This window comes from Camelus bactrianus, chromosome 2 (assembly GCF_048773025.1).
Source record: "Camelus bactrianus isolate YW-2024 breed Bactrian camel chromosome 2, ASM4877302v1, whole genome shotgun sequence".
Classification (NCBI taxonomy): domain Eukaryota; kingdom Metazoa; phylum Chordata; class Mammalia; order Artiodactyla; family Camelidae; genus Camelus; species Camelus bactrianus.
In genome coordinates, this window is record NC_133540.1 from 134407654 (window position 1) to 134423635 (window position 15982).

Sequence of the window (15982 nt, forward strand, 5' to 3'; positions counted from 1 at the left end):
GCGCTCGCAGGTGAGGGCCCTTTTGGGGAAAGCAGAGGTGCTGTCCTCGTCTGCTGAGTGTTTCCATCGGAGGTGGTCGAGGACTTCGCACGCGTCTGTTGAGGAGGTTGTGAAGGCTTGCCTGCCCAGTGGCGGATCGCGCTGGTTGGTTCTCACGGGCTGACGTAGCCTCGCATTCCTGGGTAAATCGCACGGGTCGTGCTGACTGGCCCTTTTCTGTGGCCAGAGGAGACGCGCTGCCGCTCGGCCAAGCACTCCTGCACGCGCCCTCACGAGGGGCTCTGGCCTGTGCGCTCCCTCTGCCTGTCTGTGAAGCCTCACCCACAAGCCGGCCTCCCCAGACGGGTTGCAGCTTGGGAGAAGTGGCCCTGCTTCTGTCTTAACCGTGCAGTAGGGTTGATGGGTGAGGCCGTCCAGGCCTGGGACTTCCCTTGTGATGAGGTTCTTACTATGAGTTCAGTTTTTAAAAATAGATAGGAGGCTGCTTTGATTTTAATATTCTTTTGTGTTTTTTAAAGGTGTGTTTGTCAAGGAATTTGATCTAAGTTGTCAAAATAACTGGCATTAGTTGTTGAAAATACCCTTTTATCTTCTTACTGCGTGTGGAATCTGTGGTTAGACCCCGCCCTTCGCACGCCCGGTGCTGGCGGTCAGAGCTCGCTCGCGCCCTCCTCTGCCCTCCCCGCCCCGCCAGTCTCACCCAGGGCTTGCCGGTTATGTGGGCGTTTTCCCCAGAGCCAGCTTTGAAGTTCATCGATTTTTGTCTGCTGCTTGTTTGTCCATTTTCTTTTTCACTGACTTCTGTTCTTACTCTTCTATTTAATTTGTGTTTAATTTGCTGTCTATGTTCTAATTTCTTGTAAGAAAAGCTTAGATCACTGCAGAGTCTAGAAGAATGGGGGAAGGGTGCAGCTCAGGGGCAGAGCGCACACTTAGCATGCCTGAGGTCCTGGTTCGGTCCCCGCTACCTCCATTTAAATAAATCGGTGAGTAAACCTAATCCATCCCCCCACAAAAAAGTTACGAGATATAAGTAAATAAGCAAACCCAGTCACTCCTCTTCCCGCAAAATAAAGGCGAAGGCGCGCAAGGTGAAGCTGAAAGCAGAGCTGCCGTGGGAGCCGCAGCCGCGCTGCTGGGCGTCGATCGGGAGAAAACGGAAACGCTCGCTCACGCCGCCCGCGTGCCCTGTGTCCGCTGCAGCGCGATGCCCTGCATCCAGGAGGCAGAAGCCCCTGAGTGCCCGTCGATGGACGCGTGGATAGGCCGATGTGGTGTGTGTGCGCACACGTACACACGCGCAGTGCCACATGGCCACTGAAGAAACGAACCCCTGTCATCTGCAGCTTCACGGATGGACCCAGAGGCCGCCGCGCTGAGTGAGAGGAGACAGGCACGTGCATGACCTCACTCACACGGGGAAGCTTCCAGAGGAGAGACGTGAGCTTGGCACAGAGCAGACCTGTGGCTGCAGAGGTGGACGGCGGGCAGTGGCGATGTGGGTGCAGGGGCCAAAAGGTGCAAACTTCCAGTTAGAAGTGGAGTCTCGAAGGTTGTGTGTAGCATGGCGCCTGCAGGTCACAGCCCCAGATTTACACTGCAGGTCGCTAGCAAGTTGGTCTTTAGAGATCCTATCACAAGGGGAAATAGTCTGTAACTCTGTGAGGCGGGTGTTCACTGGGCTCACTGTGGGGTCATCTCACAATATACACAAATACCGAACCCTTACGTTGTCCGCCTAAACTCACGTCGTGGTATTTGTCAGTTACACCTCAGTAAAAAAGTAATGCGATGTTCAGTCCAACCGTGGTATCTCAGAGCCGAGACGCTGGGGTCGGGGAGGCAGGGGGAGGACGCCTCTGCCGGGTCGTGTCCAGCGCCCTGCGCAGCCTCCTGCGGGCCAGCTCAGGCCTAAGGAGGGTCCCACCCGGGGACCTGAGGGCAGAGGGGCCATGAGGATGTGAGGGGGATGGGACATGAATGAAGGCAGGGGGAAGAGCAGTGGCAGGTGTCGCTGCAGGGGCGCCCCTGCCCTCTCAGCAAAGGCGGCGTCCCTTCCCCAGCTCGAGCCTGTGTACGTGTGCCTTGGCCCTGGCGGCTGTAGCGGCTTGGCAGAGGTAACCCCAACGAATCGGGCCACCAAGTGCTGGCTTCACAGCTCCGGAGGAGGGGAGGTGTTTGTCTGGCCCCACTTGGCCCTGCCTGGCCACCATCCATCAGAACAAACCCCTGCCCTCAGCCTCGGCCGGCACCCTCACTCCGGGCCCCTCCCAGCCTCCCGAGCACCTGCTCCCCGATGGCCGCTCTCATGGTGCCCTTGGCTGGGCCCGCCTGACCCTGCAGGGAGCTACTCTGTTCCTCACAGACATGTGCCCAAGCAGGGGGTCCACAGGAGACCCCTTGGCTGCCTGCAGGGCAGAGGGCAGGGATGGCAACCCTTCCTGGACACGTCGCACATCTGTGACCTGACCCCACGTTAGCTTTGTGAAAACACAGCAGGCTCATCCCATTTTGAAAAATAGGAGACCCCAGACACCAGCCCCTCGAGGTCACAGGTAAGGCCTGGGACCCCTAGTTGCCCAGCCCTAAGCTGACACGTGTGGCCTGCCCAGGGCACGGAGGTCGGCCCCCTGCACCTGCAGGACCTTGGCCAGCTGGAGCCCTCGACTGGGGCACACTGGCTGTGCTTTGCCACCACGTACACCTGAGAAGGCAAGTCCCGCTACCCTGGCATCTCATCCAGGGCGTGTGAGATCCTGACCTGCCTGTGGGGCGGCCCCTTGGCCTTTGCACCCCAGGCGGGACATTTGCCTCCACGGACTCGGTGGGGAAGGGGACTGGACTTCTGGGCCCACTAACCCAAGGGGCCCCCACTGAGAAGGAGGGCCTGTGGGGTGTGAGCTGTGTGTGCTCCCCATGGGCATGCTAACCACGCCCACTGGGTCCTGGGTGGGGTCCCTGGAGGCGGGCAGGGTAGGATGGGTCTGCGTGGCCGTGGTTGGAGCCCCACCAGGCAGGGCAGAGCGCCATCTCCTGTCCGAGACCAGGGTAGGAGTGCCCGGCCCGGCCCGGCCCGGCCTTCCTGTCGTGCTACATACGGCCCAGGGAGCAGGAGGCCCACCCCCAATTCTGGGAGCCTCCCAGCCTCCAGGACCCCATCAGCCAGTGGAGCCAGGACCACCCCTCCCATCCACTGAATCATGGAAATGCCATCCGACCCCCAAGGCCACCAGGAGGTCTAACCCCAGCCCAGCCCCTCTGTGTGTCTGGACGGCAGCGAGCGTGGGCGCCTTGCCCTCAGGAACAACGCGTGACTGACGGTGGAGCAGGAGCCATCGATTTTAAACCGTTTGCAGGACAGGTGGGTCCGAAGAAGGGGGCGGTCGGTCCAGGCACGGGCAGCGGTGACCAGGATGGGGACGGCCGGGGCCCCGCGGAGGGCGTGGGGGGTCCAGGTGCTCAGGTGGTGCGATGCGTCGCCGTCACTGGGTGGTCACCACCTCCAGGGCCGGAAACTGCTCACCCGGTGCTGAGACGCTGCACCAGGTCCAACCAGAGCCACCCAGCATCTGTCCAGGTGGCACTTCCCGCCGGCCTGGGGGCCAGAGTGGACGTCAGAGGAAGGGCGGGCTCTGGGCACCAGAGACTCGGGAGGTTCTAGGTGGGAGGTCAGGAGCCCCAGAACCGTCCACCCGCCTGCACCAGGGCTCAGGGCAGCTCGCCCACCCTCTGCTCGGAGCCTGACCGGCAGGATACAACAGAGATGCCATGGGGCCGCTCCCTCGGGGCATCGGTCGTGGTGGAGTCCAGCCACCTCACCGCGGGACCCCCTTCCGCCTCTGCTCCAGGTCGTGCAGCCGCTCCTTCCTGGTGTGTGCATGCAGGGCCCCCGCCCTGTGGGCCGCCTCGGTGGCCAGGATGTCGATCTGCGCGTAGCGGGAGGCTCCGGCCCCTGCAAGCAGCCCGAGGTGAGCCGCCGCGCACCCTGCCCGCCCCGGGACCCCGCCTGGGGCACACTGGGCCTGGACGAGGAGACAGGCTGGGGCTGCACCCGCCCCGCTCACCCGCAAGGGCCCAAGCGCCAGGGTCAGCGGGAGGAAGGATGGGGCAATTGGGGAGCCCCTGGCTGAGGGCCAACATGCCCAGGGTTCAGGTCCCCGAGGCCCCCAGTGCCACAGGCCAAGCACCCCCAGCACCCCCATCAGGCCCGTGGGACCCACCTCGGATGCCCGCACTGGCCGCCTGCAGCTGCAGCCCCAAGTAGTGCAGCTGCTGTGGGGAGGAGGGGCTGACAGGGACATTCACGTAGGTGTGCGCCTCACTGCGTGGCCCCTCAGGCCCCGGGGCTCCTGTGGGGTCGAGCGACCACACTCTTCTGTCTTTGGACCCCGGCCCCAACCCTCCGCCATCTCTCCCGGTCACTTATTCCTCAGCTCCCCAGTGCCCTGCCCCTCCCTGGCAGGACGCCCTGCCCTGTCCACGCCCCAGCCCTCCCCCTCAGCTGTCCTCCTGGGTCACCACCCCACCCCCGCTCCAGGCTTCCAGGACCCTCTCTGGACTGGTGAATCCCCACAGGGCATCCTTCCCCGAGCGTAGGCCCATACTTCCATCCACAGTGACACGTCCTTCTCGATGGCCCCCAGCACTTCAAGCCCCTCTTCCGCCCAAGAAACCGCCCCCTGCCCATTTCCTAGAAGTAGATGCTCTCACCCTGCACACCCCACTGGCACATGGGGCAGACGCAACAGGAGCAGGGGTGGGGACCCAGAATGCCTGGACCCACACCCGACCCACCTTTTCTGACCTGCCTGAGAGCCTGTCCACTGGGCACAGGGTCCCGCGGGGAAGGATTCCAGGCGCCGTCTAGCCCCTTACCAGCAGCCTCCTCCACACGCCTGCCCTCTGGGTCCCGCCGGGCACAGACACATGGGGTAGGGGCCCAACGCCACATCAAGAGGCAAATGCCAAGTTCCTCCCTCTTCCCTGAGGGCCTGACCCTAGGACACGGCCAGGTCTAGGAACTTGGACCAATTGGCTGGCCAGCTCCCTGCCCCAGAGGGATTCAGGGGTGGGGCTCAGGTGGATGGTGGGATTCAGGGGGGATGAGATTTTTGGGGGGTGGGATTCAGGTGGGGAATTGAAACACCCACAGGTCAGCCTGTCTGAGCCACTGCCCACCTGTCCCAGGAAGGCAAGCCGGAGCCTGGGGAGGGTCCTGGTTCTGCCAGCGGCGGGTACTGGAGGACCAGCCAGCCCAGGGGCTTCAGTGGGCAGACCCTACCTCATTCACCGTCTTGTCCTGGCACCGGACACCACTGTGGGGCACCTTCTGAAGGCCCCCGCCTGCACAGAAGCCTTTCACCTCATCCCTTCTCTGCCCCAGCAAGGCCTGCGGGGCTCCTGCTTGCTCAGTGGGGACACTGGGGTCAGAGAGACCGAGGTCCCGATTGGGCCAGGTCCACCTGGGTTCACCCAGGTGATGCCTGGAACCAGTGCAGGTGACACGGTTCTCTCCCTGCTCTCGCCCCGCCTCGCCCAGCTTCGGGGCCCCGGAGGACAGGACCCCCCTCAGTTGATGCCACGTCCCCTGTGCTGAAACATAATACATCACACAGACGCCTGGGGCCGGCTGAAGGCTGCTTGCTGTTCCCGCTTGTTCTTCTTACTGACCCCGCAGGGGGACCTTGGAGGGTTCACGGGCAGACGGGCTGCCCTTTGGTGCCAATGCCCAGGCTGGGGGAGGGGGCTCCCAGGAGCTGCCTCAGACCCCCCCAAGGAGCCCTGCGCCCACCTCCAGAGACTTGGAATCAGAACCCCTCTTGAAGGAGGACCCACCGCCCTGATCCAGAGGGTCCCCTGCAGTGTCAGTGGTCAGGGAGGGAAGGAGGGAGGCTTTGCCTGGACACAGGGTGACCAGCATCCTGAGGGGTTCCTGGGAGGCGAGACTTTTAGGGCTAAAGCCAGCAAGGTCCAGTCAAACCAGGACAGAGCAGGGCACCCCCACCGAGACCGCTGCCCCCCGCAGGGAGCACAGGCAAGGGCCGTCCGACCATCTAGCGTCCAGGCCAGGGCCACACGGGGCCCTGGCTGCCCGGGGCCACACGGGGCTTGTCGGGGTCACAGAGCTGGCCTTGCCCTATGAACTGGCTAAGAGTTTTCAACACCCAGAAAATCTCCACTCCGAGGTGAGGGGTTTCTGTAAACCCACTGCATCACAGCTCCCAGACTCCATCACAGCAAAAGTCCTCCACCCTCGAGGCCCAGCGGACCAGCCGAGGAAGGGCTTAGGCAGGTGGCACAGAGCCGGAGCCCCCACCCGCCCCAGGCAGAACTGGGTCACACTGTGTCCACGTGGGCTCCAAGCACCCAGCCATACACCCAGCAAACCGGGCGAGGCCCCCACCCTGACCAGGCCCAGTGGACACCGGCCCACAGAAGGGCAGATGCAGACCCTCTCCCACGTAGCCCGAGATAACAGGCAGAGGTGCCCAGGGCAAAATCCCTGCAGGCTGCCTGGAGAAGGGGGCATGTCCCGAGGGGTGGAGGACAAGAAGGGCTGGCAGGTAAAGCAGGAGGCAAAGGCCTGGTTGGAGCTGGGAGAGCCCGTCGGGGGCTGACACTGGTCTGAGGGGTGCTAGCAAGGAGGCCTGGCCTCCACACAGGGGCCTCTGAATGCCTAAAGGATAACCGGGGTTTGACCTGGGGTCAGGGGTACAAGCTCCCGCAGCGCAGCAGCTAGTTTTATGACCTGTGTCTTCCACAGCGGAAGCAGGAGAGCAGGCGGAGGGCTCTGGGCAGCCCAGCACCGGCAGGGTCGTGCCGGGCAGCCCAGGAAGGCTGGCTCCATCCCGCCCCAGCCTCCGGCAGTGCCCTGGGAGGCAGCAGTGCCCCTCCGGTGGCTGCTCCCCGGCCCTCGCTCCACAGGCTGTCCTTCGCCTCCTCTCCTCCCTCAGTTCCAGCTTCTTGTCAGCATCTCAGGAGCTGCCTCAAACACTCTCCGGGCCAAGCAGAGACCAGGTGGGCCTCTCCCTAGGTGGCCACCCTGAGTGCCCCACCCATCACTGTGGTTCTGGCCACACTGTCTGGGGTCCCATTCATCTCTGTTCCCCCTAGACCCAGGCCCCTCCTCCCCAAGCTGCCCACCCCGGAGGAAAGGTTCCATGTCTTCCAGCAAATCCTGACTCACCTCTGTCCCCCTGTCCCCTTCCCGTTCCCAGGGACACACACTGTGTCTGGGTAAAAAAAAATGAGTAGCGGGTGGCCAGCAGGAGGGAGGCATCCAGGACTGTCGGGGCAGACCATCCATTTCCTGGTGTTGTCAGGGATGGTCCTCACGGCCCCATCCTGAACGAGGGAACCCCAAGGCCAGCCAGGATGGGGTGTCCCTGTGACCCCTGTCTGACTCTGCATGCCCACGGCCTTCCCCTCCCACCTCTCCCCCTAGAATGTCCACCCTGGACAGGCCTGCTTGGCCTGCATCTGGCCCCAGACAGGCACCCTGCACCTCTGAAGAGGAGATGAAAAGCTCTAAGCTCATTAGGGCCCCACCCCAGTCTGGAAAATGAGGCTCAGAGCCGACCCCTGACCTCTAGCCACCCCTCCCCACGCTGCCCAAGGCCAGCCTGCCCTAAACTTCAGCCTCTCCCAGCCTCCCAGGCCTTCCCCTGGTCAGAGCCAGTGTCTGCCCAGCTGTCATCTGTGAACAAGGCTTCTCCAGGGAGACCCCAAGTCTCCTTTCTCCCTGCCTGGGCCTCCCCTACCATGGTCACCAATGCCCTGCCAGTTCCTGGGAGTCCTGAACCATCCTTCACCTCTGTGCTCTGTTGCCTTGAGGACAAGGCTCCTTTTTACAAGCTGAGGCTTCTGGCCCCGCCCACTCCATCCACACACCCGTCCGGGCAGGCTGGCCACTCCTAGCCACCCTGCCCTCAACTCGCTGCCTGGCCCCGCCCCGCCTCAGCCAGGGTTCACGCGGCTACACACTGTCGCCCTGCTGCCCACTGTCACCCCTCCCCACTGACACCCCACTGTCCACTGTCACCCCCTCCCCAGCATCAGCCGCCTCCCACTGACCCTGCTCCCCACTGCTGTCCTATCTGGTACGGACTTTCCGGCGGGGCTGTGACTGCAGCCACTCTGACCCCACCTCCCTTGACCCGTGGCTGTTTGAGAGCTGGTTCCAAAGACGAGGCCTACCTGAATGCGTCACCGGGACCCCAGGGGGAGAGGCAGCGGCTCCCTAGAGCAAAGAGAACCCGTGTCAGTCTGTCCATCCTGCTCCTGCTCACCCTGCTCCCAGCCCGAGAGCCCGGATGCTCCCCAAGAGCAGCCCGGGGCCCGGCCGCCCCGACACACACGTGGCCCTGTTTGCGGTGGGGCTTCGGCGGCCCAGGCCCCAGGCCAAGCCCAGAGCGGCCCGTTCTTGTAAACCGCGCTGCAGGCGCACAGCCACGCTGGGCTTTACACGCCGCTGGCTGCGCGGTGGGCTTGCAGCCGTGAGATGTGCGAGGGCTGTGACATCACTCTGGCCCTGTGCCCTGCCCCCTGCTCTGAATAGGGCACCCAGGGTGACCCCCGCCAGGGGGACCTGCAGAGTGGCTGCTTCGAGGTGCTTGACTAGGGGTCCAGAGGAAGACGGGCATTTGGTGGCCTCAGAGCTGGGGGACTGGTCTGCTGGCAGATCAGGAGGAAGGCACGGTGGCCCACTGCTGGCACATTCACTGTCACCTGGACCTCCATCCCCCAAACCTGTGAGGAGATGGGTCCGGTCCCACCAGGGCCGGGGGCACGTGACAGGAAAGTGCTTCCCGGGACGGCGGCCTGGCAGTGGGCCTCAGGGGCTCTGCTGGTTGGAATAGGGGTGCACAAGCCGACCCCGTCTCCAGGGGGCAACAGTGCTGCCCAGACTCCGGACACGGCTCCCTGACTCCGGTGCCGGCTGGGCTCTTGGGCACCCCGGGTTGGCCTAAATCCGTCCTCCTGTGTAAAGGAGATCAGGCGGGCTTGGGGACTTGGGGAGGGTGTGTCTGACCTCTGACACCTGGGACAAGAGCCAACTGCCTTGAGGAACCCCCACAACTAACTGCTCAGAGCCCACCAACAGATGCCACCTGTTTGGGGGGCCAGTCCTGCAGGTGCAGCATTGAACCCAAAGGACGCAACGAGGTGCCGTGGGTCATGAGCAAATGCAGACCCTCCTGTTCACACTCCCTGGGGACCAGGACCGGGTGGGGGCAGGTGGGTGCACATGGCCCCGGGGAGGCGAGGAGGACTCTCTGGTCACCCCCAGCCCCGACGCTCAGCAGGAAGCTCCAGGCACCTGAAAAGCCCGCTCACACTGCCCCCCTCCTGAGGAGGGGGAGCGAAGCTGGCTGCCCTCGGGGTGCAGGAGCAGGACGAAGCCGGAGCCTGTCAGGTTGTTCCCAGCCAGGAGCGCAAGGCCCAACAGTGAGCACAGGGAAGAGAGCGGATGAAGGCAAAAACGGCCTGCAGGTGTCTGTCCTGCGGCCCGCCCAGCCCCACAGGAGAGGCCCCGGGGCCCCACCCCCTCCCCGGCCACCCCGGGCTGCATGGGGAGATGCGGAGCACCCGCTGGTGCTGGCAGGGCTTCCTCGCCGCACTAGGTGACGGCTATTGGCTCCTCCCAGGACGGGCCCCCCACGCTGGGCGGGGACTCCATGCCTACAGCCCAGCCCCCAGCACTCAGGCCCTTGGCCATGCCACCTCCAGCCTCGGGCTGAGATCCCCCCTGGGCGGCCCACAGTTACCGCCTCCCGCCTCACCCCCCAGATGGCCCTTCCGTGAAGTCCCAGCCATCAGCCTCGGTCAAGGAGACCAGTGTTCACAGCCAGGAAGGCCCCACAGAGCACAGGACAGCAGAGCACCCAGCTCCAGCCCTCCCTGCTTCACACGGGGTGGGGGTGCTCATCACAGGGAGCGCAGCGGGCCTGGGCCTGGGCGGTGGGGCTCAGGCTGGAGTGGGCAGCCCAGCCCCTCAGGGCAACCCCCTTCCCCGAGGTACCAGCAGTGCCCTGCTCTTTCTTTTGCAGCCAGGCTGGTGGGTCTCTCTGGGGGGGTGACAGTAGGACTGAGCACCCACCGAGCACCTACACACATTATCTAGAGGCCTTGGTGCCCAGGCAAGTGGGGCTGTTGGCCCATCTGTGGAAGAAGAAACTGAGGCTCAGACAGGAGTAGTGACTTGTGGGGGCCACCCAGCCAGTAGGCAGGGTGCCAGCTCAGCCCCCCGACACCTGTCTCTCCCCTCACTGCAGAGCCCAGCCAGACCCCCATCCTCAGCATCCACAGGGACTAGGGCTCCCCTCCCCAAAAGGGTGGTGAACAAGGGTGAAATGGGTGTGGCAGGGTGGGGCATTGCCCCCCAGGATGTGCCAGGGGATGGAGGTGGGGTCCCTGGAGCTCCACCGCCCACCTGGGGGAGCCTGGGGGGTTGGGGGCGCTTCAGGCTCAGAGCCAGGCCCCTCACTGGCCCAGAAAGTGGAGTGTCCACCCTCACCTGGACACAGGGAGTCCAAGGGACCACAGAGGACCTCCCTGAGAACGCCACACATGTGCACGCACACATCACCCAGACCACACACATGCACAGGCATGCAAGCATACGTCACAACACACGTGCAACACACACGTGCACACGGTACATGCACACAACACGCACAGGCGCGTGCACACACGCAAATGCGCACACACAACACACGCCACATGCACACACGCACGCACACACAGTGCATGCCACACCCGTGTGCACCCACCTCGCACACAATACACAAACATGCAGATGAACGCACACATCACAGACTGCCACACAGCACACAAACGTGCGCACATGCGCACACATGCCCTGGGCCCCGGGGGCTGCCCGAGGCTGCCCTCCTTGTTCGCGCCTCCTCCGGCGTGTCCAGGCCTGCGGCCAGTCAGACAGGTGAGGCCTCCCGCTGCTCTCTGTGGCCCTCAGGTCAAGGGAGGCCAGGCCCCTGGATTTCAGAGACAGTTAAAGGCCCCGCGGGGAGAGCCAGGGCGGGAGGTGGAGAGAGCTGGCCACGGAAAAGGACAAGGCGGTAAGAAAAAACAATTTTATTTCCAGTCTAAGAATGTATTACAAACTGTGTCAGGTTTTAAAAATGTGAAAAAGCAACAAGCGTCTTCAGCCAACAGTGAAGGTACAAAGCGGAACACGGACGGGCGAGCTGTGCGGGGCGAAGCCGGCCGAGCCCAGGTCGGAGGGACACAGGCCGCGCCCTCCCCGGGGCGCCTGGGATGGCAGAGCCAGCGCAAACCACGCAGCCGCAATCCATGCAGGTGAGCAGGCCGACTGCGGGGGGCGCGGGGGAGCACGTCGCCCGGGGGTGACCCGCGGGCAGGGCCTAGGGCCCAAGAGCGCGAATGGACGCCCCGAGCCCTGGCATCCTCTGGTCCTGACCGCTGGCCCTCAGCCCAGCCAGGCGGCTGGCAGTTTCCCACAAGCTCCTGGCGGGCTGACCCGGACCCTGCCGGCCCCTCACCCCGGGAGCACTCAGGTTCAGGAAGAGGCGTGGGTGAGCTATGGGGGTCCCGGAGTTCTGAGACCCAGACCCCACAAGTCCCCAGGCCTCCCGAGCCTCAGTTTCCTCCCCAAAGGGCGGGCCACCTGCGGTGCTGCTTCCGGAAGGAGGCGCGGGGCAAGCAGGTGAAACTCGTCACACACACAACGGACGCGCAGGGAGGTTAGCCTCGGGTTCCTGCTCGGCTCGGGCATCTGTTCCTCGGGCCCTGGGGCTCTGCTGTCCCCAGCCTGCCCTGCCGGAGCCTCCGCCTTCCAGAACGCACTTGCAGCTGGGTCCCAGCAGGACCTCCTCAAGTCCCACGGCCCTCTCTGCAGGCTTGGCTCCCAGGCCCCCAGGCCCGCCCCACAGAGCACAGCCCCCGGCTGACCCAACAGCACGAAGGGCAGCCCTGCCAGGGCCCCACCCCACCCTGCAGCACAGCCGGGCTGCCCTCAGGGAGGGGGCTTTACCTTCAGTCCTCCACAGACTGGACACGTGGAAAAGAAAGACAGAGGGGGCCCGGTGTGGGGGCCGCCCGTTTCCCAGGGCTCGCTGGGGGCCGGGCTGGGCAGTGTGGCCTCGCTGCCCGGTGCGTCTGTCGCCTGTCCCCGCCGTCTTGCGCCCAGCCAGCTGGAGGGACACCCTGCTGACATCTGGCCGCCCGAGTCCCCAGCGGTACCGTCGTCAGGGCCGCCCTGCGAGGCTGGGGTCTGGTCCCTGGGGGCCTGGCGCAGGCTGCGGGGCGTGTCATAGTGGGGCCGCAGGGCGGTGGGCACCTGGTACTCGGCCGTCCCCGGCGGGCAGGCGCACAGGCTGGGCTCGGCTGCCCCGGCCGCTGGCAGGCTGAGCAGGGAGCCGAACTCGTCGGCGGCGCGCCACACGTCCAGGCTGCTGCCTGCGCAGGAGGAGAAGCTGCCCGAGTAGGAGGAGTGACTGCCCGTGGCGATGCCACTGTCTGAGGAGCTCTGGCGGCCGACCTCCTGCAGCTGCCGCGGCCGCAGCGGCTTGAGGGGCGGCCTCGAGGTGCCCAGTGCAGCCTCCCCAGGGGCCTGGGCAGCCGCCAACCCCGGCCCCTCTTGCGACGTGCTGGCCGAGGACGAGGATGGCTCTGGCCATGCTGCGAGCCGGCTGCTGGCGCTGACATCCGAGTGGCTGGCCTCCGACGACGAGCCGGACAGGCTGCGGTCATCCCCTGCAGGACAGTCAGAGGGCCGGGGCTGAGGCTGCTGCGGGGCCCGGGTGGGACGGGGCAGCTTGGAAGCCTCAGCTGGGCTGACACCCCCCAACACCCACCACCTGTGCTGGCTCACCCACCCCTCCCTGGACTCCACACCCAGTGTCACCCAGGACGGCCCCCCGACTCCACGCCTATTCCTCAACCACACCAGCCCTCTCCAGCTCTCTCTGGAGTCCACGTGCCTCCCCGCCGTCTACCTTGGAACAAGATGTGAGCCTCTCCTCCAAGAAGGAGGTGGCTCCGTGCACATCTGAGTGCCCTGCTCCAGGGGGCAGGCCTAGACTGGAGTGCCGCTGTCCCCACTGTGCACTCGTGGGGCTGGCAGCAACCACAGAGGACAGAAGGCCGGCAGAGCTCCCCTACTCTGCCCAGGAGACCTAGGGCAGCACCCCTCCCGCCCGTGGCTGGCTCCCCTCACGAGAGCTGCAGCAGCTGAGGGCCCTCTGCGCCCAGCACCCAGCACCCGAGGCGGTGCAGATGGTGCAGTCACGGCCTCACCAGGCTGCATCACCGGTGGTTGGGAAAGAATTCAAACCCAACCCGCCAGCACTGGCCCCAGGGCCACTGCCCCTTCCGCACAGCCCAGGCCATGGCCCACCTCCGCTGCCCGGCCGGACGGAGTGGGAGAGCAGGCTGAGCCGCTTCTCCAGCTGCAGGGTTTCCAGGGCCTCCTGAGCAACTCGCTCCTCCACGGTGGCGGGTCCCCCGGGGCTCAGGTCTGCGGCAGCAGAGCAGAAAGTCAGCAGAGCAGGCAGCCCCAGCCCGCTCCCCGCAGGATCCTGGCCACAGCCCACATGCTGCTCAGGACGTCACGGTGACCCCAGCACTGTCCGGGCAGCGTGGACCCTGGTCCAGCCCTGACGCCAGGACAGAGCCACAGGTCCCCAGGGAGCCCCAGCTCCTCCCCACACCTGCATCCCAGCCACTGGACACCAAACTCTGGGTACCCAAACCACCCCCATCCAGAGGTCCCCCAGCCACCAGCCTGTGTCCTGAGCCTAAGGACAGCCCCCAGACTACCAGTGATGTCCTGTGCCCGGACATGCCTGGTGACATCCAGGGTCAGGACACCAGGCGCACCCTTCTGGCGCTGGTGGGACCAACCCTGGTGACATCCAGGGTCAGGACACCAGGCGCACCCTTCTGGCGCTGGTGAGGCAGTAAGACGCTGGCGCTGAATGGACTCACGGCTCCACCACTTTCCCTCCCTGAGCCACGCAGCCACGTCTGCAAAATGTGGGTTCAGAGACAGCGCGTCCCAGTCGTGGCGGGATCAAGAAGAGAACGCACGGGAGATGCTCAGGGCAGGGTGGACCCTGGAACTCTAACCTCTCCCCTTCCCTTCCCACCTCTTCCTGTGTGAGGTGAGTCCTGCCTCTGGGCCTTAGTGTCCACCTGGGTCTGACCAAGCAGAGGTCAGCTCGAGAAGACACCCCAAAATCCCAGAGTGTTAAGGCTGCTGACCAAGTGAAGGCCACATCTCAGGAGTCTCCCCGATGATCACAGGCGTCAGTGCGACACCGGCCAGACTGAGAGAGCAGAGCCCCACCAGCCCTGTCCATGTCTTTGCTGTCCACACCCTCCCCATCCACATCGGCCCCTTAGGAGCCCCGCCACCCACACCACACCTGTGGCTGCGGTTCAGGAAGGTGCCAGCAGAGGGCGCTGCAACACCACCCAGCAGAGCCGGGGCAGAAAGGCTCTGGTCACAGGAGCCGCCTCCTTCCCACTAATCCCACCTGCCCTGGGCCTGCTTATGGGGTTGGAGGGTTGAGGTGCCAAGGCTGGGAGAGGGGGGAGCTGGCATGTCGCCTGCCCCTGTCCCAGCTGTGCTGCCCACGCAAGGAGCCTGCAGATGTGAGCTCACTGACCACCTGCTGCACGGCCGCAGGCCTTAGTCTCCCGTCTGGACAAGGGGACAAGCGCTGCCTCACTGGGCAGGGGCGGTAACAGTGGCAAAGTGCCCAGGCAGCGTGGCCCCTCCGGGCTCCAGCACCACCCCTGGCCCAGGACACTTGAAGAACGGTGCCCGGCCACAGCCCCGAGAGTCGGGGGAGAAGACCAGGCAAGCTCAGGGCAGCCCCTGCCCCCACCACCCCAACGTGCTGAGACCCCACCTCACAAGGTGGCTTCCAGCCTGAGCACCAGCTCGGACAGAGCCCGTCTTGACCCACTTTCCCAGCGACCTCAGGTCGGGGAGACTGGGTCCCACTCGGAAGGTCTCCAGGATCCCCATCTCTGGCTTCTTGCTAATCCACCTGGCGCAGCTGCCATGTAGCTGTCCCCGCCAGCAGCCATGGCCCTCAAATGTCCCCGCACCTCAGACCCCGTGGAGGAGGAGCTGTGCCTCCAGGAGCCTGGTGGTGTGATCGCTCGATGCAGTCAGGTCAGCAATGCTCTGGGTTTCCCGGGTGCACGGGAGGCGGGGCAGGGCAGAGGGAAGGCAGCCCACCTGGCTCTCCCCACCCGGCCATGCTCCCTCACGAACCTGGGAGAACCGGCCGCAGCCCAAAGGGACCCTTGGTCGGGGAGATGCCGCGGACGATGCAGTCGAACAGGAAGCTGATCCGCTCTCCCTCAGCCGAGGACAGGAAGAAGACTCCAGCCCCTGCAGACGGGGGACAGACCTGTGTCAGCCCAGCCGGAGCTCGGGTGGGGTGGGACCCCTGCAAGGTGGCCTTGGGGCTGCCGGCATGGGGACTGCCTGCAGAAGCTGGAGCAAGCCGGAGAGCACCCCCCCACCCCACCCCCACGCCAAGCTGGAGGGAGCGTCCCCGGAGCGCCGTGGTGAGCCTCTTCCGGCCCCAGTCAGCACACGAGCGGTCCAGGCAGCTCGGGCCAGGCGCCAGCTCTCCCAGGCCTGTGGGCACCAGCCCTGCCCGGGGCCCAGGCTGTGCAGCAGCAACCAGGTGGGAAGGGAGTCCTGTCTGCGGGTCCCAGGCCATCAGCCACCTTGTGTCTCCCTGGCCAGCAGCAGGAGCTGGAATTTCTGGAGAAAGGGGCCACGGGAGGAGGCCAAGGAGGGTGTCCTGGATGCACAGGAGGGCCCCGCATTCATTTGAGGGGGTGGCTGGCGGGATGCACATTGCAGGAGGGTGGCTGCATGACTCTGCTTCCTTACCCGGGGCTGTGGTGAGAGGGGTGCTGGCACCTGCTCCACCTCACAGCCCTCCCCTCTTCCTGGTTGGGGGCTGGAGCCCAC

The 15982-nt window shown here is 65.0% G+C and overlaps 1 protein-coding gene across 9 annotated transcripts in view; it reads right to left on the reverse strand.

Moving 5' to 3' along the window:
* Positions 1-3323: 3323 nt before the first annotated feature.
* Positions 3324-15982, reverse strand: part of DOK7 (docking protein 7) — a 34144-nt gene continuing 21485 nt past the window's right edge. For 4 of the 9 annotated variants that reach the window (XM_074351243.1, XM_074351231.1, XM_074351254.1 and 1 more), the window contains 6 exons: positions 15269-15388; positions 13379-13498; positions 12014-12735; positions 8197-8239; positions 4221-4349; positions 3324-3952 (listed from right to left, as the gene is read on the reverse strand). In XM_074351243.1, coding sequence (XP_074207344.1) covers positions 3816-3952; positions 4221-4349; positions 8197-8239; positions 12014-12735; positions 13379-13498; positions 15269-15388 — 1271 coding nt within the window. In that variant the 3' untranslated portion in view covers positions 3324-3815. Of the gene's footprint in view, positions 3953-4220; positions 4350-8196; positions 8240-12013; positions 12736-13378; positions 13499-15268; positions 15389-15732; positions 15908-15982 lie in introns of all 9 variants that reach the window. The other 5 variants (XM_074351291.1, XM_074351281.1, XR_012501703.1 and 2 more) reach the window with 4 other exon arrangements.